We start from the raw sequence: 25,073 nt of genomic DNA, 5'->3' as shown, positions 1-25,073 counted from the left end.
CTACATCAATCCGGTCCAATACAAATAAGTTGTAACCAAAAAATATGACTAGTAAAATAAACTTAAATAAAGTAAGGTAATATTCAATATTTTGCTTCTGATATTACATGATAAAATCAACTCTCAAAATCAGCAAACTAAAAAAATTCCTTCCAGTAGCACCTTAAAGACCAACTAAGTTAGTTCTTGGTATGAGCTTTCGTGTGCATGCACACTTCTTCAGATACACCGAAAGCTCATACCAGGAACTAACTTAGTTGGTCTTTAAGGTGCTACTGGAAGGAATTTTTTTATTTTGACTATGGCAGACCAACACGGCTACCTATCTGTAATCAGCAAACTGTAATTGTACAGAAAATTATTCCCAACAATTGCAATTCATTACTAGACTATGATTAATGAAAACAGTAAAGTCACAATACAAAAAATACCACAGCCCATGTAAAAATAGATAACTGAGTAGCAAAGTCACATAGCTTATAACATTACAAAATGCACTAACACAGCATTTTGTTAAATGCTGGTCCAGGGCAGGATAAATGAATATTAATAATAATAATAATAATAATAATAATAATAATAATAATAATAATAATTTATTTATACCCCGCCCTCCTCAGCCAAGGCCGGGCTCAGAGCGGCTTACAAGCAATAATAAAAACAAGATGAATGATTACAACTTAAAAACAAAAATAAAATACAACATTAAAATAATGGAACATTAAAATATTAAAATGTAGCCTCATCGCAGGAGGAGAAGGAAAAGAAAAAAAGAAAGAGAGGGAGGGAGGGAATCAAATTGGCTCCAAGCCAAAGGCCAGGTGGAACAACTCTGTCTTACAGGCCCTGCGGAAAGAGATCAGATCCCGCAGAGCCCTGGTCTCATGAGGAAGAGCGTTCCACCAGCCGGGGCCAGTGTTGAAAAGGTCCTGGCTCTGGTTGAAGCCAATCTAACTTCCTTAGGGCCCGGGACCACTAGGGTGTTGTTATTTATGGACCTTGAGGCTCTCCGTGGGGCATACCAGGCGAGGCGGTCCCGTAGGTACGAGGGTCCTAGGCCGTGAAGGGCTTTAGAGGTCAAAAGCAGCACCTTAAATCTGACCCTGTACTCCACCGGGAGCCAGTGCAGTTTGAAAAGCACTGGGTGAATATGCTCCCATGGCAGAGACCCCGTGAGGAGCCTCGCTGCAGCATTCTGCACCCGCTGGAGTTTCTGGGACAGCTTCAAGGGCAGCCCCGCGTAGAGCAAATTACAGCAGTCAAGCCTGGAGGTGACCATCGCATGGATCACTGTGGCCAGGTCGGGGCGGGAAAGGTAAGGGACCAACTGCTTGATGCGGCAAAGGTGGAAAAATGTCGCCTTGGCTGTTGTTGTTGTAACCTGCGCCTCCATGGAAAGGAAGGCGTCAAGGATTACACCCAAACTCTTAACGGAAGGCAAAGGCACTAATTGTGCCCCCAATTAATTAATAATAATTAATAAATTATTAATGTGATAATCTCCTCAAGTAGAATAACAACACTGATTTTAAACTGAACATTTAGCACCTTCAGATTCCTAAGCTTAATAACAAAAATAAATAAATAGAGAAATAAGAATGCTTTCTACATCTGGTGTATACTAAACAGCTGCTCAAAGGGGACCATACACACCCTTCAGAATTCCTACACCCATCATGATCCATTCTCCTTCCATTTTCAAGAAGTCTAGAGGAACAGAGCAAACACTCACCCTATCACAAAGCAGGAAATGGCCGTTCCGAGGAAAGCGTATGCCAAAATGGATCCGAGGTTTCGAAAGAAATGCCGCTAAGAGGCAAGCAAGAGAGTCTTCCATTAAATTAAACTGCTTCAGAGCCGATGGTCAAATACTTGTTCAAGTGGATTCTTGATTACTTGTTCCAAAATGTGCAATCTCTCCATTAGCTCAGGCCATGTACCCCCAAGCAGATAAATAAAATAAAGAGGGTGGCACATGCTTGGGAGATGTAGTGGGTTCCCCAGCTCTTACAGAGTCCGGCTGTAATCTTTATTTTTACAACCTACTTGGTTATAGTTTAGAGGCACTACCGTTGCTTCTGACTTTCCCCCAATACAGTGCTTAGGGCAAAGAATAAACGAGTACTGCCGAGGAGAGAAGACGGGGTGGACTCCACAGGCTTATAGGCTTGCACACTGCTTGGTCAGAAGCAGGTGGTTTTACAAAGACGAGGGATTCATCCTGTCTAGAAAAGTCATAATCCCCATGGCTCCTTCAAGTAAATTATACTCCTACGACAGTCACTACCACACTGAGAATCAGGGTAGAAGGGGACATATGTGAAGCCTTGGATTACAAAGGATAGCCTTTGATAATGTTCAGATGGAAATCATTTTCCTCGACACACAGGCCTGGTGTGGGTTGTTTATGTTGCTGTTGGAAGTGAAACAGGCACCCAGTAGGGGAATTTCCCCTCCTCTCAGAATACTGGAAGTTGAGGCCACCCAATCAAACTAGCATGAAGTCCAGAAACAGAGGGAGAGATAAATAAAACACTTATTCACACCATGCATAACTAATTTATGCAACTCATTACCAAAGATGTGTTGGAGGCCATTAGTTTAGATGGTTTTTTAACAAGGGTTAGAAAGCTTGGTGGAGGATGGGTATATTGAAGGCTAATAGCTTATAACAGCTGAACCTCCAGTGGCAAAACCCTCTGCACAGCTGAGAGCAAACAAGGGAAAGCCACTGCCTCCAGGCTCTGCCCGAGTGCATCTCAGCGGCACCTGGCTGCCACCATCAGGAACAGAACGCTGGAGCCCTGGTCACAAGCAGCAAAGCAAGCCTTCCGTTCTAAGACAACTGCAGTGATTTTCACTGACAGAAGAAAGGTTCATAGCTCAGTGGGAGAGCACCCGCTTTACATGCAGAAGGACCCAGCATCTCCAGCTATGGGGTCAGGAAGATGCAAAAGCTTCTGAATTCTTTGTCGTGGCCAATGCCAGAAGAGAGCAGCAGAAGGGAGAGGGCACAAGGCTCACCCGGGCCAATTCCTGCCACAATAAATGCAAACAGGCAGATGCCAACTGTGTGCACATGTCTATAATGTAAGTATTACTACACAGAACAAACAACCACAACTAATGATCAAACAGTTATTCATTTATATAATCTTAAAGGCTTCACATGACCACAGTTTATCATCTGATTTGGGGGCGGGGGGGGGGGGCGGACTCCTAAGGAAGCTGGAACTTTCAGCCAAGCATTTCAGAGTGAAAGTATGCCCAACCTCTGCTTTTTCTAAAATGTTTCATTAAGAGCAGCTTCTCCAGAGATTGTTGTTGGCGAAAGAGCCTTGCAATGAATTCAGAATTTGGAAGCTTCCAAAGATTCCAAAATATTGTTCTGAGTTCAATAGCTGTCTGAACAATTGCTTAAAACAGAGTTCAAAAGATGCACAAGATTGCTCCACTGGACTCCCACGTCAACCAAGTTGGAATGATTATCACCCATATAAACAACAAAAAACCTGCCCCTGAGGAGGGGAACCTGTGCCCCCCCCCAAACATTGCTGGATTTCAGGATCCATCAACCCCAGCCAGCAAGGCCCTGATTGGGGCGGAGGAGTTGTGATTCAGATGGAGGTTCACTGCCCACAGCGTAACACATTCTAAACAGCACAGGAAGCCTATACAAATACAAAAACTCCTTGCAGCAGAAATTATCCCACATAAGTACCATGGCTCATCTAGCTAAAGCAGCATCAATCATGCGCAGACTCACAGGAACCCTGTGGTTGCCAGAAGTTTAAAAATATAAGGAGAAGAAAGACAAGGAGGAGAAACCCACTCAGTAACTGTGTGCACTCATTGGCCATGAAATGCTAACAAGGTGGTACACGGGGAGAGGGAGTTGAAAATGGGGTGTGAGGGGGGAATGAAGAGTGTGTTGTGGAGGACAGACAGCATGGCTGGTTGACTGGAACAAGAACGTTCCATTTTGCTGCAGGTCCCATTCATTACAAACAATACCTGGATGTGCAAGAAAGCCTGTTTTCAGTCACAGGACAGGTTGCACAAGTTGGCATGGGTGGCATAAGAAGACAGGGTTTTGTGTTGCTGCTCCTCTCCTTCTCCCCTTCACTTTTTAAATTCTTCTGAAGCATCACTTAAAAGTTTAAAATAACTTTGAAAGTTAAATAGGGTTGCCATATTTCAAAAAGTCAAAATCTGGACACAAAGATTGTTGAGCTTTTTTAGTTTTGAACAAAGTGGTTGAGCTTTTTAGCAAAATCTCAAAGATAACTGATAGGTTTTTGAGCTATTTTGGGGGGAAATTGCAAAAATATAGACTTCTAAAATACTGTATAGACTTCCAAATTCTGGACATGTGGCAACATTTCTGCCATTCCAGAAAAGTGATGGCAGCAGAGGCTGCATCCTCCTGGACCAGTTCTCCTGCAACACCTTACTCTGAGGAAGGGCCAAGGAGGGGGAGGGGCCAAGACATTAAAAGTAAGGCAAGGGGGAGAGGCAGCAGGTGGGGGCAGGAGGTGTGCTAATTTGCTTGTTTTGCTCAATAAGTGGGCTAGGCCTGCAAACAGTTATAATAGCTCTACAGATTTTTAAAAAGAAGCTTTGTGTCCTCCCGTTGCTCGGTCCCTGCTCCTGCCAACCTAGCAGTTCGAAAGCACGTCAAAGTGCAAGTAGATAAATAGGTACCGCTCCAGCGGGAAGGTAAACGGCATTTCCGTGCGCTGCTCTGGTTCGCCAGAAGCGGCTTAGTCATGCTGGCCACATGACCCGGAAGCTGTACACCGGCTCCCTCGGCCAATAAAGCGAGATGAGCGCCGCAACCCCAGAGTCAGCCACAACTGGACCTAATGGTCAGGGGTCCCTTTACCTTTAACACATTAATGCTGAGATGGACAGCATCATTACCTGAGCCTACAGGATAGAGTAGAATTCACATCTGACAAAGGTGTAAAAGCACCAGAATTTCTTTCAACATATTAAAGCATCGGTTTAAACGAGGAAGGACATACCCTTTTCAAGCTGTATCCTGCATAAAATATAATTGGAGGGAGCAAGATGTTGAAGAATACTTCTGGATCGAATGTCACCTGTAGAAGTTTTTTTTAAAAAAGGAATGAATAAAAATCCAGGTAAGGAAAGTTTTACATAAGACTGTATATAAAGCTTAATTAAGTTCACTTTAAATCAAGAATAAAAACGTTAGCAAACACAACCGCTTCAGGGAGCCAAATGTTTTGCTTTTACAACCTGGGAACAATGGATAATTTCACAAGAAAAAGCTCCCATTACTCTAAACAGGAACACCCGTCACCATACCTGGAACTGGAAAGTTTTAGGTAATACAGAAATGTGATTTGTGTGTACAGGGAGAAAAAAAGTAGAAGGCTACACGCAGGAAACTTCCATTCTGGAGGCTCTACCTAAGGAATTTAAGATGAAATAGATAGTGCTATTAGCTAATTACCTTGGAGTGCATGAGGGTGGGCAGACAAGGATGGGAAAGGAATTCAGGGCACATGAACAGGTTTCCATAACAGAACACAGAAGGACCAGTGGGATGATGCTGGTGGTGGTGGAGGAGGAGGCGATACATGAGAAAGCCTACCAAACCAGGTTTCTTGCTTGGTTGCTTCAGGGCCCACTGGCCCTGGTCAGCCCAGCCCAACCAGACTGGTTTGGAAAGCCAGAGGTGGAACTGAGAAACCCTTTCTAGGGTGGAGGGGGGGGGCAAAGAAGAGAAGGGAGAAAACCAGCTTACCTTTCTGAGCATCTCATTATCCTGAACGTTATTAGGTTCGTGGGAACTGATTTCCCCTTTCAGGGTATACTCGTAGAACTTCCCACTGAGGTTTACCAACAGAGTTGCAGGGCTGGTCTGCACTGGGCAGCTTAAAGTCACGTTGTTGATATCACTGGGAATGTGGATGCCATAGCGAAGGACGACACCCACCAGGACACCTGTGAATAGTAAATTCAGTGCTCTTTCAGTGTCTGCACGGTTGTCTTCTGCCAACGGTTTTACTCTGCTGCTGTGGTTGTATTTTGTTTTTGATCAAACCGCACCAGCCAGGCACCCTTCAGATATTTTGGACGACCGCTGCCATCAGCCCCAGAAAGCAAGATCATGCTGGCCAGGGCTGGTGAGTATTGTTTTGGACTGATGGGAGAAGTTTTGATCAGGAGGGTGCTAGGCTCACAAAGGCCGTTTTAGATTTTTTGTTTCATGTTCTATTTTTATAGTTTAGCGTCTTCCTTTTTAACCTGCAAGCTACTGGGAGAATTCCTGTTAGTGGGCAGTATATAAATACTGTAAATAAATAAGGTGAAAGGGAGCGCTGAATGAGAAGAACTGCAGCCACAGCCAAGAGATTTTAAGGCTTGGGGCTACAAGATCTCAGGATGTAACACTCAAAGAACCGCTTTGTTTGCCACATTTGTAAAGTGCACAAGTGAAACTGTGATGTATGCACAAAGTAAACACATTTAAAAAAATGTGCAAGTACAGACTACAAGGAACTTGGACTGTCTGTAGTTCCAAGGCACTTAATCACTATAAGGACTCGTAAAAATAGCGAGAGAAACACTTGGACAAACCCTCTATGCTCATATGACACATGCTCATGATGCTATTAGGAACTATCTTGCATAACAGATTGACTAAAGGGAGCAAGAGGGGAGAGGAGAGAGGAAGGCTGAGCAACAGCGGAGTAGCCTAAGAGCAAGGAAGTGGCTAGAGTCCCCTGACAGAGAAGGGGCAGCGTTTCTGGGGTTGGTGCTACAAGAAGCATCCTAAGGCATTGGCCGGGCTGGGCCAGCTTGCTAAAAGAAGGCTGCACTCAGTTAGCCTGCCTGCCTCCCAGGAAGGAAGGAAGAAGGAAGGAAGAGCCATAGCTCAGAAGCAAAAGCGTACACATTGCATGCAAAAGGTCCTTGGTTCAATCCCCAGCATCTCCACATACCTGCCTGAACCCATGCTGCCCACCAGCAGGCATAGAAAATACTGAACTAGGCGGCTCTTCCTATAACCTTTTCATTGCGCAGGTCTGGCACCTCCTTCCAGGAGATCAGCCTTTTCACTGCTTCTCAGGTGTTAATGTTCCCTACAAAGCAGAATTCCATTTGATAGTGCTGATCTTCTGGAAAGCCCCCCCCCCCCCGCCCTCAATCTGAATTGATGGTTTGGAACTCAGAGGCTTCTTAAAAGCTCAGCCAAGGAAATTTCCATGACACTGTCACCTATCTCTTTGCTTTACAGTGGTACCTAGATTCTCAAATGCCTTGATACTCAAACAACTTGGAACCCAAACACTGCAAACTCGGAAGGAAGTGTTCTGGTTTGCGAACTTTTTTCAGAAGCCAAACATGATCTGTTTTGAGTGCCACACTTCTGTTTTGAGTGTTACACTGAGGTCTGTCTGTTTTTGCTATTCATTTGCATTTTCATGGCTCTTTTTTGTTTTTGTTACTGTGTGGTACCCAGTTCAGCTACTGAACTGACTGTGTGACTGCAATGCATCATTTATTGCTTTCATTTTATGGATCAATGGTCTCGTTAGAGAGTAAAATTCATGTTCAATTGCTGTTTTAGGGTTGTTTTTAAAAGGCTGGAACAGATTAATCCATTTTGCATTACTTTCTATGGGAAAGTGCTGGTTTTGGAACAGACTTCCGGAACGGATTAAGTTTGAGAATCAAGGTACCACTGTACTCTGTACCCTGAGCACATGGGTAAAGTCCTTGCCTATATGAGAGAGAATGGAACAGGACTTGAGAAACAGCACTTGCTTCACTTCTCAGAAAGAGAAGCTGCTTATGAACAGATCTGGTAACCAACAAGAGGGGAAAGCAACCAATACATCTAAGTACGATATTATTTGATCAATCTCTTTAGCCATCTTTCTCAAAAACGACACAAGACAGTTTTACAGAAATATAAAAACATATAAAACGAATATAAAAGAGACACAACAAAGGATATAAGCTACTGGTGGTTAGTCCCTGGTCTGGAGGTCTGGTTTGGCCATCTATGCAAATTTTTCTGGCTGTCTAAGAACAAATCAATTTTGGTAGCGGTGATGTAAAAATTGTTTGTTTGAAAAAAAGAGATGCATCTCAGCACCCTGGCAGTAATGCCAACCACCCCCTTCTTCATCTCAGACTGATCATTTGATGAGAGAGGGGGAGATGAGCTATGTGGATCAGCTGGAGGGGTGTCTCTGGGTCCTCTGGGTAAGGGGGGGCAACCACCCCCACCCCTTGTGTGTGTTCCCCAAACAGCTGGCTAAGGGTCAATGTGGTTCTCAATGGGTGGTTAGCCATGCATTATAGGCAGACTTTAGGAAGATATTACAAACATAACCATTTAAAGTTACAGATAGGTAGCCGTGTTGGTCTGCCTTAGTCAAAATAAAAAAATTCCTTCCAGTAGCACCTTAAAGACCTTAAAGACCAACTTAGTTGGTCTTTAAGGTGCTACTGGAAGGAATTTTTTTATTATAACCATTTAAAGTTTATGTAAGAAAGAGTTATCCACAGAAATATGTCCATGGTGAGACTTAAGAACTGGACCTAAGCGAAACCTAGGATGCTGACCCTGGATACATCTTGGAAACAAGGCAGAACCTACATGCACCCCGTGAGAAAGTGACTGAGGTTGTCATAATGATATCGTCTACATGCCCCACAGGCGGGAGTTTGTGGCAGCCATACCACCACGGAGGACTTCTTCTGGGAGCCAACTGAAGTCACAGCAGGTGCTGAAAGTAATACTCATATGGGGTCAGGAATAAAAATCCGATTTCACTTTTTGTGTGTTTATATACACAGAAACTGAGGTTCATTCATTCAAATAGCATTTGAAGTTCAAGTTAAGATTTGAAAAAGGATTTAATCTCACTCCCAGGGGAAGTCTGAAACAAGTCACAGGTCACAGATCTTGGAATTTTAGAGTTGGAAGGGACCCCAGGGGCCATCTAGTTCAACCCTCTCAATGAAGGAATCTCAGCTAGATCATACATGACAAGTGGCCACCCAAGCTCTGCTTAAAAACCTCCAAGGAAGAAGAGCCCACAACCTCCTAAGGGAGTCTGTTCCGCTGTCAAACAGCTCTTACTGTCAGAAAGTTCTTCCTGATGTTTAGTTGGAACCTCCTTTCTTGTAACTTGAAGCCATGGGTTCGAGTCCTGACCTCCAGAGCAGGACACATCTGTGCATGCATGTGACAGTAAATCTCTACCCATCCTGACTATCTAAAGGTGACACCAACAGGCTCTTCACACAAGGACCTCAGGACTCTAATCAATAACAAAAGATATCACAAGAACCACCCTTATATATATGCATATATGTGGTTATATGCTCAACTACCACAGTGATCCCTCCAAATCTTTTCCCACTATTACAAATGGCTTTACAGTTCTTAAGAATCAATTTATAAGTGTTGTTCTTTCAGCTTCATAACAACTCTGTGATAAAGACAGGGTGTCTCAGGCCACCCTGAAAACTACCAGATTTGTAGTGGCATTATTGTTCACAGTGCCACAAGATTCTTGCTTTTGTGGACTACCCAAAAACCTCTGCAGCTGGCCAGACTTTGGGGGGTCTCCCATGTCCAAGCTCAAGTCACTGGGCCCCATGGTAAGCACTGGAATTACAAAGAAAGTACAATAATCTATTGCAAACTTTTAAAATAGGAACATAGGTATGCATTGGCACCAATTCTTAAAAATATGTAGCACACAACCATTCCAAATGTTAGCAGAGCATTCTCTATATATAACTCAGCTGTTATGTTTGCTTCCTTGCTCAGTTAGCAACTTCGTAATAAGCAAGCTCAGATATATCTAGCCTGATCACTTGGGAATCTAAGACAAAGTAATTTAAACTTCTTGCAGTTTTTAGTTTGTTTCTGTTGAGCAATCAGCTTTCTCTCCGAAGAGTTTAAGGTCTCAAACTTTCCAGCACCATTCTTGTGACTACCCTAGTAAAATAACCAAGTGTGTCACAAGTCTTGTACTGGAGAGGTAGCAAAGGAAGTGTTGTCGATTTCCCATCAGCTCTCTAAAAAAATGTTTAAAGCAGCACTGGAAGGAAGAACAGATTAATGGTATATGTGTACAAGCATTACTGGCCCTGCCAAAGTTAAGGGATTCCTATGTTCGAAAGAGAAAGCTTGTTACCAGTCAGGCTCTAGAATACAGTGGTACTTAATTCGTTCTGGAGGTCTGTTGTTGACCTGAAACTGTTCTTAACCAGAGGTACCACTTTAGCTAATGGGGCCTCCTGCTGCCTCCGCACCGCCAGAGCACAATTTCTGTTCTCATCCTGAAGCAAAGTTCTTAACCCGAGGTACTATTTCTGGGTTAGCAGAGTCTGTAACCTGAAGCGTCTGTAACCGAAGGTACTACTGTACAGTATTGGATTTGGGGAACTCTCAGTTCAAATGCCTGTTTGGTCACAAACTCACTAGATAGCCTTCAGAAGGTCCAAATCTCTCACCCTCACCTGTAAACAAGGTGGATAAAAATCAATGATTTAAAAAAAAAAAATGGATCCACTTCATTGGATGACCTTGGATTCTAGCCCTATAGGAGAGGGGGAAGAAAAAATTACCCACTTTTCCCACACAGAATTGCAGTCCTTTATCATGTCTAAGTGAAAATGGCTCATAGGGAAAATGGCTGCCATCTCCTGATCATTTCAGTTGCCCTTCTCAGAAACTTTTCCAGCTCTGCCTTCTCCTTCACCAGAACCGCACACAGTGTTCCGCAACGTAGATTTGTATAAAGCAGGGTGGGAGAAATCAATGATTTTTTAAAATAAAAAATAGGATTTTGTTGATATAATCAGATTTTTTTGATTTAAATAGGATTCTTTTGATTTAAATTGGATTTTAAAAATAAAATATTTCTGGAGGAAAAATCTTCCTAAAGATAGTATTCTATCTAAGTTACATTACAGTCCAGAGGCTATTCATCAGGAAATAAGGATTTGTTTTAAGTTTTTCATGTGTGCTAAAACTCAGTCTAAGGTGTGTGTTGTTTTTTAAAAAAATGTTTAACTACATGAGTTCACAAACATGTATACATGTGCTATAATGTTATTGTTTTAGTTAAATAAATTGTTTAAATTTGTCATTAAGGAAATGATTATTTTTCTCCTTCCAATCAAGTACAGCAGAAAAGTTGTCCAAATATAAACTGTTAACTTATTAAACCTCACCATAATTACATAATTATCTTTCTATGTATTTCTAACAGTATAACTAAATCAGTAATTTTTTTATAGAACTGTCAAAATGACTCTGAAAATTTAATCTTCTAAAAAGGAAACCTTCCTCTGGTTGTAAATATTAAGAATATACCAGCAAGAATGAGTCTTTCTGTAAAAAAAATAAAAATGATTTAAATCAAGTTCCTCTTCATCCTGGAGAAGAGTGACTAGTGGGGTGCCATAGGGTTCTGTCTTGGGCCCGGTCTTATTCAACATCTTTATCAACGACTTGGATGATGGACTCAAGGGCATCCTGATCAAATTTGCAGATGACACCAAACTGGGAGGGGTGGCTAACACCCCAGAGGACAGGATCACACTTCAAAACGACCTTGACAGATTAGAGAACTGGGCAAAAGCAAACAAGATGAATTTTAACAGGGAGAAATGTAAAGTATTGCACTTGGGCAAAAAAAATGAGAGGCACAAATACAAGATGGGGGACACCTGGCTTGAGAGCAGTACATGTGAAAAGGATCTAGGAGTCTTGGTTGACCACAAACTTGACATGAGCCAACAGTGTGACGCGGCAGCTAAAAAAGCCAATGCAATTCTGGGCTGCATCAATAGGAGCATAGCATCTAGATCAAGGGATGTGCCACTGTATTCTGCTCTGGTCAGACCTCACCTGGAGTACTGTGTCCAGTTCTGGGCACCACAATTCAAGAAGGACACTGACAAACTGGAACGTGTCCAGAGGAGGGCAACCAAAATGGTCAAAGGCCTGGAAACGATGCCTTATGAGGAACGGCTAAGGGAGCTGGGCATGTTTAGCCTGGAGAAGAGGAGGTTAAGGGGTGATATGATAGCCATGTTCAAATATATAAAAGGATGTCACATAGAGGAGGGAGAAAGGTTGTTTTCTGCTGCTCCAGACAAGCGTACACGGAGCAATGGATCCAAACTACAAGAAAGAAGATTCCACCTAAACATTAGGAAGAACTTCCTGACAGTAAGAGCTGTTTGACAGTGGAATTTGCTGCCAAGGAGTGTGGTGGAGTCTCCTACTTTGGAGGTCTTTAAGCAGAGGCTTGACAACCATATGTCAGGAGTGCTCTGATGGTGTTTCCTGCTTGGCAGGGGGTTGGACTCGATGGCCCTTGTGGTCTCTTCCAACTCTATGATTCTAAGTCTTACTGACTAGTGATTTAAATTGATTTGATTTAAATCAAACCCACCCTGCCTGTAAAAAGCAGGATTAAAAGAGAGCTACCTCCAAGATGGCTGGTGAGAATAATAACACACCTGGCATACTAATCCTGAAGAGGGTTAGACAAATTAATGGAGCAGAAGGCTATCAGCTGTAGGCGCCCCCTTGCTCTCGGAGGCAGAATGCCTGTCTGCCCACTGCTGGGAACCCCAATTGGGAAGGGCGCTGCTGCCTGTGCATGAGAACTAGGGAGCAACACTTTGTGATCCCGGCTGGACTTTCCCCCCATGTCAGCTCTAACAGGAGCCGATTGTAAAACACTTTGTGACTATTAATCCCGCTATAAGATGCGACCAGAGTGAGGAAACCAAATCACCATCTCACAGCTATAGTGGGGTCCTCAGGAGTCCCAAACTAATGGATTTGTTTCCTAACCTCACAGCGGCACTGTCCAAAGGCCATAAACTGCCCACAAGGGTGGCAGGTCCGGGGCAAGAGTGTGGCAGTTTCAGGGATTCTGCACTGTGAGCAGAATGGCAACTACGTAGTAAGGCAGGCGTTTCTTTTTATTTTTGTGTGAAAGGGAGTGCAAGGCAGAAAAAGAAGCTCTGTTGTCTCAACCCCGGCACCTTTCGGCCAGGCATTCTGTCACCAAGCCTCACCTTGTGTGGGAAGCTCCAGAAAGAGCAGCAATGCAACCATCTTACCTGTTGCTTATGCTCATGGAGCGCCTCTGAACATGGAAAAACAAATGGTTTCACGATACCCGGAGGGCTAATAAACACGACCTTTATTTCGGAGGCAGCAGCTTGCTTCATCATATGCATGAAGGAAACTGTGCAGGTCCTGAATCTAAAGGTGTGCGCGCAGGTAGACAGTGGACTCGCTGCTGGGCACGTTGATAACGGCCCCAGCGATTCCCCCTGCCCCCCTCCTAGGCGTGGGCTCCACACACAGATGTGGGCAGGCGGTGGGAGCAAGGGAAGATGCCTCAAAAGGGGGGGGGGGCAGCACCGTGGTGCCACAGTGGAGCGGCGCTGCATCCAGGGCTGGATTGAGGTTTGATGAGGCCCTCAGCTCCTGAAGTTAATGGGGCCCTTTCTATGTCCAGCTGTCCTTTGTCCACAACAAATTGCCACTCTTTTTTGTGTTGAATATATGATATGGTAATTTATGGACCTAATAGGTACCTGATGAAATTTGCACATAACAAATAGGAGCCTACACAACACAACACACTGTTGCTGTATGTAGGTTTTATTTTATTTCTTTTTTTATCTTATATTTTGGAAATGTACATCCTGGATTTTTTCCCCTTTCATTTTTTTGGGGGCCCCCAAGAGAGGGGGGGGCCCTAACTTATAGCTTATTTAGCTCATACGTACATCCGGCACGCCTGCATCCCTGCTCCTAAATGGCCGACGGGCCCCCTTGGAAAGTGGCTCGGGTGCCCGCCAGGGGGTCTCTGCCACCCTCCCTCTCTGTACCCAGCGCGGCGCGCTGCACCCACCGTAGATCATGGCCAGGCCCGTCTCGTGCAGGAAGCGCGCGCGGCGGTGCTTGAAAAGCCAGATGGTGAGGATGGTGAGGGTGAGCAGGAGGATGAAGATGAGCAGGTTGGCGCTGTCCTGGCGGTGGCTGGCTTCGGCCGCCTTCTCGGACACAATCTCCTCCTCCAGCGCCACGGGCCGCGCTCCGGAGGCCAGCAGCGGCTCTGCCCGGGCGCCCAGCCCCGCCGCCGCCGCCGCCAGCAGCAGCCCCAGGAGCAGCCGCTGTTGCCGCCGGCCAGGGTCCCCCAGGTGTCCCGCCGGCCCGGCTCTCCAGCCGCCCCGCGGCAGCCGGGCCCGGGCAGCCATGGCTCCTCCGGGTCCCCCTCCGCTTCTTCCCTCCCCGCAGCCGGGACTGGAGAGGGAGGAGGAAGCGCCGATCCCAGGCCGAGCAGGCGCGGCCAGCAGGGGCGCGCGAGGAGCAGGCGCCGTGGGGAGAGCAGCGCCGGGCGCGCGGCGGAGCGCAGGGTTGGCTGGCTCCGGAGTGGGTCCCCCTGGGAAGCGCAGCGGTCGCGCTCAGGGCGCAGGCCCGCCCAGGAGGCGAGGCGAGGCGGCAGCAGGGGCCGCAGGATGATCTCGGTGTGGAAGAAGCTCTATTCCTCCTTGTTACAACAAACGTGACGTGATGCAGGGCCGTCTGGGGTGCAAAGAACCGCCCAGCACCCCCAAATTTAGTTGCGTCTGCCAAGCGCCGCCGTTGTTCTAACCTAGCCCCGCTGCTTCGCCTTCCAAAAGGAAGAGGCTGCTGCAGAAACCTCGCCCCTTCCATGCGAAAGGGCAGCCCCGCCTCGTTCCTGCTCCCAGCCTGGTCCGCGGGGCAGGCGGGACTCCAACCGGTGCAGCTGACCCGCCCTCCGCGCCTGGCGGGAAACGGCTCCCCCTCCCCCAGCAAGGGACGCACCTGCTTCCCCCAGGACGGGGTGAGGATGGAGAGCAGGGCGTTGCTATAGGCCAGCAGGCACTGCCAGGCTGCTTGGGTGCCACAGCCCAACTTCTCGCCAGGAGGCCTGCCCAGGCCAGGAAGCATCAGTAATACCTAGGTATATATGTATTTTGTTTTTCTAGCTTGATCCAAATTATTTATTATTTCATAGCAGGTAGGTAGTTAAGACCTTGGGTGGCTCCAGCAGCAGGCACCTGGCACCCTGTAGAAATCAGTGCTCAGGTGCCCCACCCCCCTTGCACCCCGGGGTAAAGATGGCCCCATTCCGGAGTGGGTCCCCTTGGAAGAGCAGTGATTGCGCCCAGGGCAGGCCCACCCAGGAGGCAAGGCAAGGCACCAGGAGCCACAGGACCAGCAGATCCAGGTGTGGAAGCTCTATTCCTCCTTATTACAACAAACATGACATCATCTTCATAATTTATTTATACCCCACCCACCCAGCTGGGTTTCCCAGCCACTCTGGGCGGCTTCCAACAAAGATTAAAAATACGTTAAAACATCTGTCATTCAAAACTTCCCTAAACAGGGCTGCTTTCAGATGTCTTTTAAAAGTCAGATAGTTGCTTATTGCCTTGACATCTGCTGGGAGGACGTTCCACAAGGGTGGGCACCACCACCAAGAAAGCCCTCTGCCTGGTTCCCTGTAACTTCGCATATTGCTGGAGAGGGACCCTGGCGTCCGGGGTGGAGGCACTCCTTCAGGTCTACTGGGCCAAGGCCATTAAGGGCTTTCAAGGTCTTTGAATTGTGCTCGGAAACGTACTGGGAGCCAACGTAGGTCTTTCAAGACCTGTGTTATGTGGTCCTGGCGGCCACTTCCAGTCCCCAGTCTGGCTGCCGCGTTCTGGATTAATTGCAGTTTCCGTGTCACCTTCAAAGGCAGCCCCACGTAGAGCACATGGCAGTAGTCCAAGCGAGGGATAACCAGAGCATGCACCACTCTGGCCAGACAGTCTGCGGGCAGGGAGGGTCTCAGCCTGCGTACCAGATGGAGCTGCCCTGGACACAGAATTGACCTACGCCTCCATGGACAGAGGTGAGTCCAAAATGACTCCCAGGCTGCGCAGTTGGTCCTTCAGGAACAGTTACCCCGTTCAGGACCAAGGAGTCCTCCACACCAGCCTCTCCCCTGTCCCCCAATAACAGTACTTCTGTCTTGTCAGGATTCAACCTCAATCTGTTAGCCGCCATCCAACCGCCTCCACTCACACAGGATCATCACTGGTTCTGCTTTGAAAGAACGCGCCATGTGGGAATCCTTTGCAGATGACTACCAGTGCCTGGAGACAGATGGTCAGGTGGTCCATCCACAGCAGTGACCAGAGGAGGAATGACAGCTGGGAGGAGCGCAGAGAGAGGCACTGCCATAGTGCACCTGCAGCAGCCAAAGTGGACACTTTCCTCTGCCCCAGCTGCAGCAAAACATGTCCGCCCAGTATCAGTCTGTACACAGACACAGCAGGCGCTGTAACTTTGACATCACTCGCGAAGGTGAAGGTGTTAAAGCTGTCTGGTTCTCCCAAAAAATAATAGGTGCTCAGACTTTTTTCCGTGGACCAACACTTTCAGAATAAAAGAAAAGAAAAATACTTACTGTATTTTTCCGTGTATAAGATTCCCCCTATTTTGGGGGACTCAAAATTAAGAAAATGGGGGGAGATTGCCCCGTGTATAAGACTATCCCCCTTTTAACATTTTTAGTAAAAAAAATCCTAGTCTTATTCACGGAAAAGTATGGTAATTTTTTTACTGATAACGGAAACATTGGAAAACAGCTAGGATTGTCCTCATTGTCACTTGATAGTCTCGCTCTCATTTTGAAAATACGTTTATCCATATTCTACAATTAATCAATTGATAGCATACTACACTGCACTGAAATGTTTAAATGCTTATTTGACACATGCCATTTTCTCCTGCTGCCCACACCATTTGAGAGCCACGGTTGGAGACTACATGGAGGGGAGGCCCCTTACCAGTATTTTGGTCAGGGGTGAAAAGAAGGTGGTGGGGCGAAATACAAGGGTTCCCTTTGGGTGAGGGCTGGGGGTATCCTTTTGGCTGCCCTAGTTATGCCCACCCCCCAGGTGAGATCAAGGAAAGGGAGGGGTGTTGTGATGGTTGTTGAGAAGCCAGACTGAAGGAGGTGACTGAAACCACCTGTTGCCAACACAGAATGACTTTGTGCAAGGGTTAACTTGTGCACGTTTATAGTATGTGACCCAGCTAATACAAACTGTGTGCACTTCAGTTTTTAGCCTCTGTGGAAAAAAGTGTTATGCACTTTATTTGTTACTACTGCCACATACTGGCTGCTGGTTATTTAACTGTTTATATCTGATGGTACTGGAAATGTTTATCATTATGTTCCCACAGACCAAGGCTCCTTTGGGATCAAGGTCAGGAACTAATTTTAACAAGCAAATATCCAATTCTGATTTATATGGTCCATGGGGTCACGAAGAGTCGGACACAACTAAACAACAACAACAACAACAGACATCAATTGATATGTTTTCATGATTGAAAGTTTATTTTATCATGAATTAAAATATAACATCCATATTATGAATTATTTATTTGGATTGCCATATTAAGTTTTGAAATAAATTAGCATTTAAACTGTTATTGTTAATGATGTATTGATTTGTATTTTTTATTGTTATGTTGTGAGTGGAATAGCAGCATGGAAACTGAAATAATAAAAGCAGTTTACTTAGCAACTTAATAACTTGCATTTCATAGAATAATAGAATCATAGAATCATAGAGTTGGAAGAGACCACAAGGGCCATCGAGTCCAACCCCCTGCCAAGCAGGAAACACCATCAGAGCACTCCTGACATATGGTTGTCAAGCCTCTGCTTAAAGACCTCCAAAGTAGGAGACTCCACCACACTCCTTGGCAGCAAATTCCACTGTCAAACAGCTCTTACTGTCAGGAAGTTCTTCCTAATGTTTAGGTGGAATCTTCTTTCTTGTAGTTTGGATCCATTGCTCCATGTACGCTTGTCTGGAGCAGCAGAAAACAACCTTTCTCCCTCCTCTATGTGACATCCTTTTATATATTTGAACATGGCTATCATATCACCCCTTAACCTCCTCTTCTCCAGGCTAAACATGCCCAGCTCCCTTAACTGTTCCTCATAAGGCATCGTTTCCAGGCCTTTGACCATTTTGGTTGCCCTCCTCTGGACACGTTCCAGTTTGTCAGTGTCCTTCTTGAATTGTGGTGCCCAGAACTGGACACAGTACTCCAGGTGAGGTCTGACCAGAGCAGAATACAGTGGCACTATTCCTTCCCTTGATCTAGATGCTATACTCCTATTGATGCAGCCCAGAATTGCATTGGCTTTTTTAGCTGCCGCGTCACACTGTTGGCTCATGTCAAGTTTGTGGTCAACCAAGACTCCTAGATCCTTTTCACATGTACTGCTCTCAAGCCAGGTGTCACCCATCTTGTATTTGTGCCTCTCATTTTTTTTGCCCAAGTGCAATACTTTACATTTCTCCCTGTTAAAATTCATCTTGTTTGCTTTTGCCCAGTTCTCTAATCTGTCAAGGTCGTTTTGAAGTGTGATCCTGTCCTCTGGGGTGTTAGCCACCCCTCCCAGTTTGGTGTCATCTGCAAATTTGATCAGGATGCCCTTGAGTCCATCATCCAAGTTGTTGATAAAGATGTTGAATAAGACTAGGCCCAAGACAGAACCCTGTGGCACCCCACTAGTCACTCTTCTCCAGGATGAAGAGGAACCATTGATGAGCACCCTTTGGGTTCGGTCAGTCAGCCAGCCAGTTACAAATCCACTGAGTGGTAGCATAGTCAAGACCGCATTTTACCAGCTTCTTTACAAGAATATCATGGGGCACCTTGTCAAATGCCTTGCTGAAATCAAGGTAGGCTACATCCACTGCGTTCCCTTCATCTACCAGGCTTGTAATTCTGTCAAAAAACGAGATCAGGTTAGTCTGACATGACTTATTTTTCAGAAATCCATGCTGACTGTTGGTGATCACAGCATTCCTTTCTAGGTGCTCACAGACTGTTTGCTTAATGATCTGCTCCAGAATCTTCCCTGGTATTGATGTCAGACTGACTGGGCGGTAATTATTTGGGTCCTCTCTTTTCCCCTTTTTGAAAATAGGGACAACATTTGCCCTCCTCCAGTCTGCCGGGACTTCGCCTGTTCTCCAGGAATTCTCAAAGATGACTGCCAGTGGTTCTGATATCACACCTGCCAGTTCTTTTAATACTCTTGGATGCAGTTCATCTGGCCCTGGAGACTTGAATACATCTAAACTAGCCAAGTATTCTTGTACTATCTCCTTAGTTATTCTGGGCTGTGTTTCCTTTGCTGAATCATTTGCTCCAAATTCTTCAGGTCGGGCATTGTTTTCTTTATCGGAGAAGACTGAGGCAAAGAAGGCATTGAGGAGTTCCGCCCTTTCTGTGTCCCCTGTTTGCATTTCACCATCTTCTCCTCTGAGTGACCCCACTGTTGCTTTGTTCTTCCTTTTGCTACGAACATACCCATAAAAGCCTTTTTTGTTGCTTTTTACCTCTCTAGCAAGCCTGAGTTCATTCTGTGCTTTAGCTTTTCTGACTTTGTGTCTACACGTGCTGGCTATTTGTTTGAATTCCTCTTTGGTGGTTTCCCCCCTTTTCCAGTTTTTGTACACATCCTTTTTTAATCTTAACTCAGTTAAAAGTTCTTTAGATAGCCACCCTGGCTTCTTTAGGCACCTTCCATGTTTCCGTCTCATTGGTATTGCCTGACGTTGTGCTTTTACTATCTCCCTCTTAACAAACTCCCAGCCATCATGAACTCCCTTTCCTTTTAGTATTACTGTCCATGGGATCTCACCCAGCACTTCCCTAAGTTTTATGAAGTCGGCTTTCTTAAAGTCAAGAAATTGAGTCCTAGTATGCTTGGCTGCTCCTTTCCGCTGTATAGAAAACTTCAGAAGAGCATGATCACTCGCGCCTAATGATCCTTCCACTTCTACCCCACTAACCAGGTCATCAACATTGGTTAGGACCAGATCTAAAATGGCTGTTCCTCTTGTTGCTTCTCCCACTTTCTGGATAATGAAGTTGTCTGCAAGGCCAGTGAGGAATCTGTTTGACCTTATGCTCTTGGCTGAGTTTGACATCCAACAAATATCCGGGTAATTGAAGTCCCCCATTACTACTATCTCCCTTCCTTTTGCATGCTTGGCCATCTGTTCCAGGAAGGCATCATCTATGTCCTCCGTTTGGCTTGGGGATCTATAGTAAACACCCACAATGAGGTCTCTGTTATTCTTCTCTCCCTTAATTTTGACCCAAATGCTCTCACTTTGGCTTTGAGGTTCTAAATTTTGGATTTCATCACAGGTATACACATCCCTGACATATAACGCCACTCCTCCTCAGGGAGTTAGACTAGACGCCCTTGGAGTCCTTTTCAATTCTGTGATTTTATGATTCTACCCAAACGTATCTACCCAATCAAGTCAGAGCTGTATTGAAGGACCCCACAAATATATCTGTCTTATTATCTAAATGTGGAGACTAAAGAAATGGTTACTTTGATACCTTGCCACTTGCCCCAGAGACCAAGGAAAATAAAGCATTTACCATTTTCAACAGAGATGGCTTAGAGAATAATTGGTCAGATGGCCATAGACATATTAACACTAACTTAATCTACAGTATGTAATCCAAAGAAAAACCAGAATTTCCACATCCTCAAGAACAGTGAAATGGTTGGGAAATGTAAAACATCAGCATCAATATGAAAAATGCTTTGTTATTCCCTTTGACAATTGACTATTGGAAAGCTTTCACTCAATTACATTTCGAACAAATGGAATCCATGGTGCCGTTGGGGAGATTGCATGGGATCCCAGTGCAACATCCTAGTGTCTGTGAGGCTTTGGTTCATTATAGCTTTCAGTGTCAGTTGTATACTGATATTACAGAACATTATTTCGAGCTATTATTAAAGAGAATTAAATACTTGGATTTGAAAGAATCTGGGCTTCCTGCTATAAGCACATGATAGTATGTAACCTGGAGAGTTGCTTCATTCAGAGTAAAAGCCACTAAATGCAGGGGGAAGTTTTTGGATTCCATTTCCGTCAGCTGTCATAGTGATTTGAAGACATGAGAGTATAAAGCATATCTTGCTGTCATCGAATTTACCTGCTTACATGTTTATTTGTTTTATAAACAAATCTCTGCTTATCACAAGGAATCGCATACATATAATATATTAATTTTAACTGTAACTACTGCGCCTTTATGGAAGTTTTGGTATCATGTTTATTAGTGATCCAATGGCCGATCCAATAAACATTCATTCATACTCACTTCATCTTGAGTATTCCCAAGGGAGGGCTTTACAACCTTGTTCTGCTTCAGCATTTAGTCCATTTAGCTACCATGACTAACAGCCAATGTTATTCATAGGTAAAAAGTAGAATTATATTTCAGAAGTGAAAACAAGGCACAGAACTGACTCCATTCATGAAGTTTGTATTCCAGCGTGATATGAATAAAAGTTTCATTGGACAATCCAAATTCAAATATCATGGGAAGCAAAGAACAATTCATCTTCCCATATGTCATTACTTTATAAACCTATACCATCTCTCTGTTCCCCCATGTATTGCCTCCCCGGAAATCAAAAAAATCAAAACCCCTTGGTTATTTCAATTGTGCTTTTCTGCCTCTTTTTCAGTGCTGAAACTCCTTTTTAGGTGGGCTGACCAGAATGCATTCAAAATACAAAACTGCCATACATTTATAATAAGGCATTATGATACTGGCAGTTTTCAGTTCCTCATCCTTAGCATGGAAAATTCCTTCTCACAGCTGCAATACACTAAGAAGTCCCACAGGTAAGTGCATATTATTATTATTATTATTATTATTATTATTATGCCCTTCCCACAAGGGAGCCCAGGGCAGTGTACAACATAATTCATGAATACAAACATCTCAAAATATTAAAATATTAAAAATTATATACCTTATGATGGAAGCCTAATGCAAACATTGATAAGTATTGACACCCATGATCTGAAAATGATTAAATGAAGATTGTCTAACACCCCATAACTAGCTTTTTAAAAAAAGTATATTAATCATAGATTAATAAAGCAAACAAGAAATAAATTAGTTAATAAAGCAAGAAGGAAAGAAATAATAAGAGAGTGCTGCAGTGCAATTCTCTGCATGTCTACTCAGATGTAAGGGCCCATTGAGTTCAATGGGAATTTTAACCTTGATCATGAAAAGCTAAATTATAATGATGCTCCCAGACCATCCATAATATTAAATGACTAATGATAAATACATTATACCTTTGCTTGATAAAATTTCTGGATGTCATTAATACTGTGTCAGTTTTGCAGGAAAGAGCAGCTACCATTTTTAAATTATTCCATTCTAGTGGCTCCCAATAAAAACTCTGCAGAGCCCAAGTTTCCCTTTTCCTTTTACCCTCCTCAAAAGGCTGCCTTGGCGGCTTACAAATATCTCTTACAAAGACAGCCTTTCCCCTCCGTTTTATAATCTAAAAGACATGACACAAAAGGTAGCATCTTTTAGATATTAAACCTGAGGGCAGAGACTGTCTCATCAGTGACATTTGTAAGCCACTCTGGCAGTCTTTTAAACCCAAAAGCAGGATAAAAATGCTTTAAATATAATACAAATAAATCATTGGAAGGGCTTATGTTTCCACCTATCTTGCTACTGAGCATGTTATTATTGTTTTGACATTTCTGCTTAACTTTAGACAGCCAAGGCTTCAATATTATTACTATCCTATACTATTCTTTAACTACATAGAAGGCCTTTTCTTTTAAAATGATTTTTAAAATATATTATTCAAACAATATGCAAGTGTCTCAAAGCAACATTTGAACCAGTGACTTCCAGACCCACCCTATGGCTGGAAGGTGAGGCCTTCTTGGTGGTGGCTCCACCAGGTGTGCCAGGGCAAGGGCAGGGCCTTATCAATGGTGGCTCCCCTTTGTTGTACAAATTATTTCAAAAGCTTGTTTCAATCTTCCATCGAACTTCCCCACATCTCCCGCACAGTGCAATCTTAATAATAAATTTATCAGCAAATTATAACCTTGTTTCATGTGTTTCTTTTGTACTTTCAATTGCATTTTAAGTTTAAATTACTTATTATCCATTTACTCTATAAACAAATATATTATCATTTTTAAACATTTAAACATTGGTTCTTTCATTAATATTGTCTAATTTCATATATATTCCACTCTCATTGCTGGAGCTAACGTTCCAAATCATGCGAAATCCTATAATTCACATAGCTTATAAAATTTCTGCAAATAATCCTTAAATTTTTTCCAGTCCTCCTCCATTGCTTCTTATCCCAAATCTCGGATCCTGGCAGTCATCTCGGCCAACTCCATGTAGTCCATCAATTGCGTTTGCCACTCTTCCAGTGTGGGCAAATCTTGAGTCTTCCAATATTTGGCGATAAGAATTCTTGCTGCTGTAGTTGCATACATAAAAAACGTTCTATCCTTCTTTAACACCTTTTGGCCGACAATGCCCAAGAGGAAGGCCTCCGGTTTCTTAGGAAAGGTGTACTTAAACACCTTCTTTAACTCATTGTAGATCATTTCCCAGAAGGCCTTCACTTTTGGACAAGTCCACCAGAGGTGAAAGAATGTCCCTTCGGCCTCCTTACACTTCCAACATTTATTATCAGACAAATGGTATATCTTAGCAAGCTTGACTGGGGTCATGTACCACCTGTATATCATTTTCATAATATTCTCTTTCAAGGCATTGCATGTCGTAAATTTCATACCGGTGGTCCATAACCTTTCCCAGTCTTCAAACATAATGTTGTACCCAATGTCTTGAGCCCACTTTATCATGGCTGATTTAACTATCTCATCCTGAGTGTTCCATTTAAGCAGCAAGTTATACATTCTCGATAGTACCTTGGTCTTTGGTTCTAACAGCTCTGTCTCAAGTTTCGATTTTTCCACCTGGAATCCTGTTTTTTTATCCAACTTAAAAACCTCATTAATTTGGGCATAATGAAACCAATCTTGCACCTTATCCTTTAATTTTTCATAGCTCTGCAACCTCCAATTATCTCCAATATTTTCTATTATTTCCCAATATTTCAGCCAACCGGCCTCCATATTGGGTTTTTTCCAGGCCTTGGCCTCCATTGGTGATAACCACCTCGGGGTCTTGCTTTCAAGTAAGTCTTTGTATTTTGTCCAGACCATAAATATTGCTTTTCTGACAATATGGTTTTTGAACATTTTATGTGTTTTTACCTTGTCATACCACAAATACGCATGCCATCCTAACGAATTATTAAAACCTTCCAGATCTAGGACATCAGTGTTCTCTAACAAAATCCAATCTTTCATCCAGCAGAAGGCTGCAGCTTCATAATATAACCTTAAGTCTGGCAGGGCAAACCCCCCTCTTTCTTTTGCATCAGTTAGTATTTTAAACTTTATTCGGGGCTTTTTGCCCTGCCAAACAAACTTTGAGATATCCTTCTGCCACTTTCCAAAACATTCCACTCTGTCCACGATCTGCAAGGTTTGAAACAAAAACAACATCTTTGGCAAAACGTTCATCTTTATAGCTGCAATTTGGCCCAACAAGGAAAGTTTCAGTCTTGACCAAATTTCTAGGTCTTTTTTTTGCTTGTGAATTATTTTTAACGGCCGCTTTAAGTTGGTTTAAATGTTTGCTCTTGCTGTGTCTGCCATCTTGTGCTCCTTCGGCAGGAATAGGACCCGGATTAGTAATAACTGTTTGATTATGTTTCTTCATGGCCTGTTTGATGCTGTTGTCTTTTTCAATTTAAAAGTTCCCCTTGCTTTGTATATGGATATTTATCGGTTATGGGAAAGGCGCTTGGTGACAAGAGGAGAACAGGAAGAGGCGCTGAGGGCGAAGAAAAGAGGCGCCAAACTCATCCCCTCAGAAACTCGGGTGCGACCGAGCCAAGAGAGAGCCGGGCGGCGAAGAAGGGCGTGTGGCGCAGCCATTGGCAGGCCCAGCTGAACTCGGTCCCGCCCACTTCCGCCGATTCGCGCCGCCACCAGCAACGGCCCCGCCTTCCTCCTTCCTCTCTTAGGCG

At 44.1% G+C, this 25,073-nt stretch overlaps 1 protein-coding gene and 1 long non-coding RNA gene across 8 annotated transcripts in view; one reads left to right on the top strand and one right to left on the bottom strand.

Moving 5' to 3' along the window:
- SLC9A6 (solute carrier family 9 member A6) overlaps positions 1 to 15,013 on the bottom strand; it is a gene marked incomplete at its 5' end in the record, with an annotated part of 48,260 nt that extends 33,247 nt beyond the window's left edge. The window contains 5 exon segments of the mRNA XM_083486320.1: positions 1,733 to 1,809; positions 5,028 to 5,105; positions 5,777 to 5,976; positions 13,950 to 14,466; positions 14,468 to 15,013. Of these exon segments, the coding sequence (XP_083342446.1) occupies positions 1,733 to 1,809; positions 5,028 to 5,105; positions 5,777 to 5,976; positions 13,950 to 14,466; positions 14,468 to 15,013 (1,418 nt within the window).
- Positions 13,971 to 17,557, top strand: LOC310698875. Of its 7 annotated transcripts, none has more exons than XR_014521756.1 (4): positions 13,971 to 14,014; positions 15,883 to 15,965; positions 16,093 to 16,420; positions 17,306 to 17,557. It is a non-coding gene; the product is annotated as an uncharacterized lncRNA (long non-coding RNA). The 7 variants fall into 7 exon arrangements; XR_014521757.1 differs by having other exon boundaries at positions 13,974 to 14,014; positions 15,809 to 15,965; XR_014521759.1 differs by lacking the exon at positions 13,971 to 14,014 and adding an exon at positions 14,885 to 15,026.
- Positions 17,558 to 25,073: the final 7,516 nt, after the last annotated feature.

This window comes from Podarcis liolepis (genome assembly GCF_965112155.1).
Source record: "Podarcis liolepis genome assembly, chromosome: Z".
Taxonomy (NCBI): domain Eukaryota; kingdom Metazoa; phylum Chordata; class Lepidosauria; order Squamata; family Lacertidae; genus Podarcis; species Podarcis liolepis.
The sequence above is the reverse complement of the archived record's forward strand: the minus strand, read 5'-3'. Positions and strand labels throughout refer to the sequence as shown.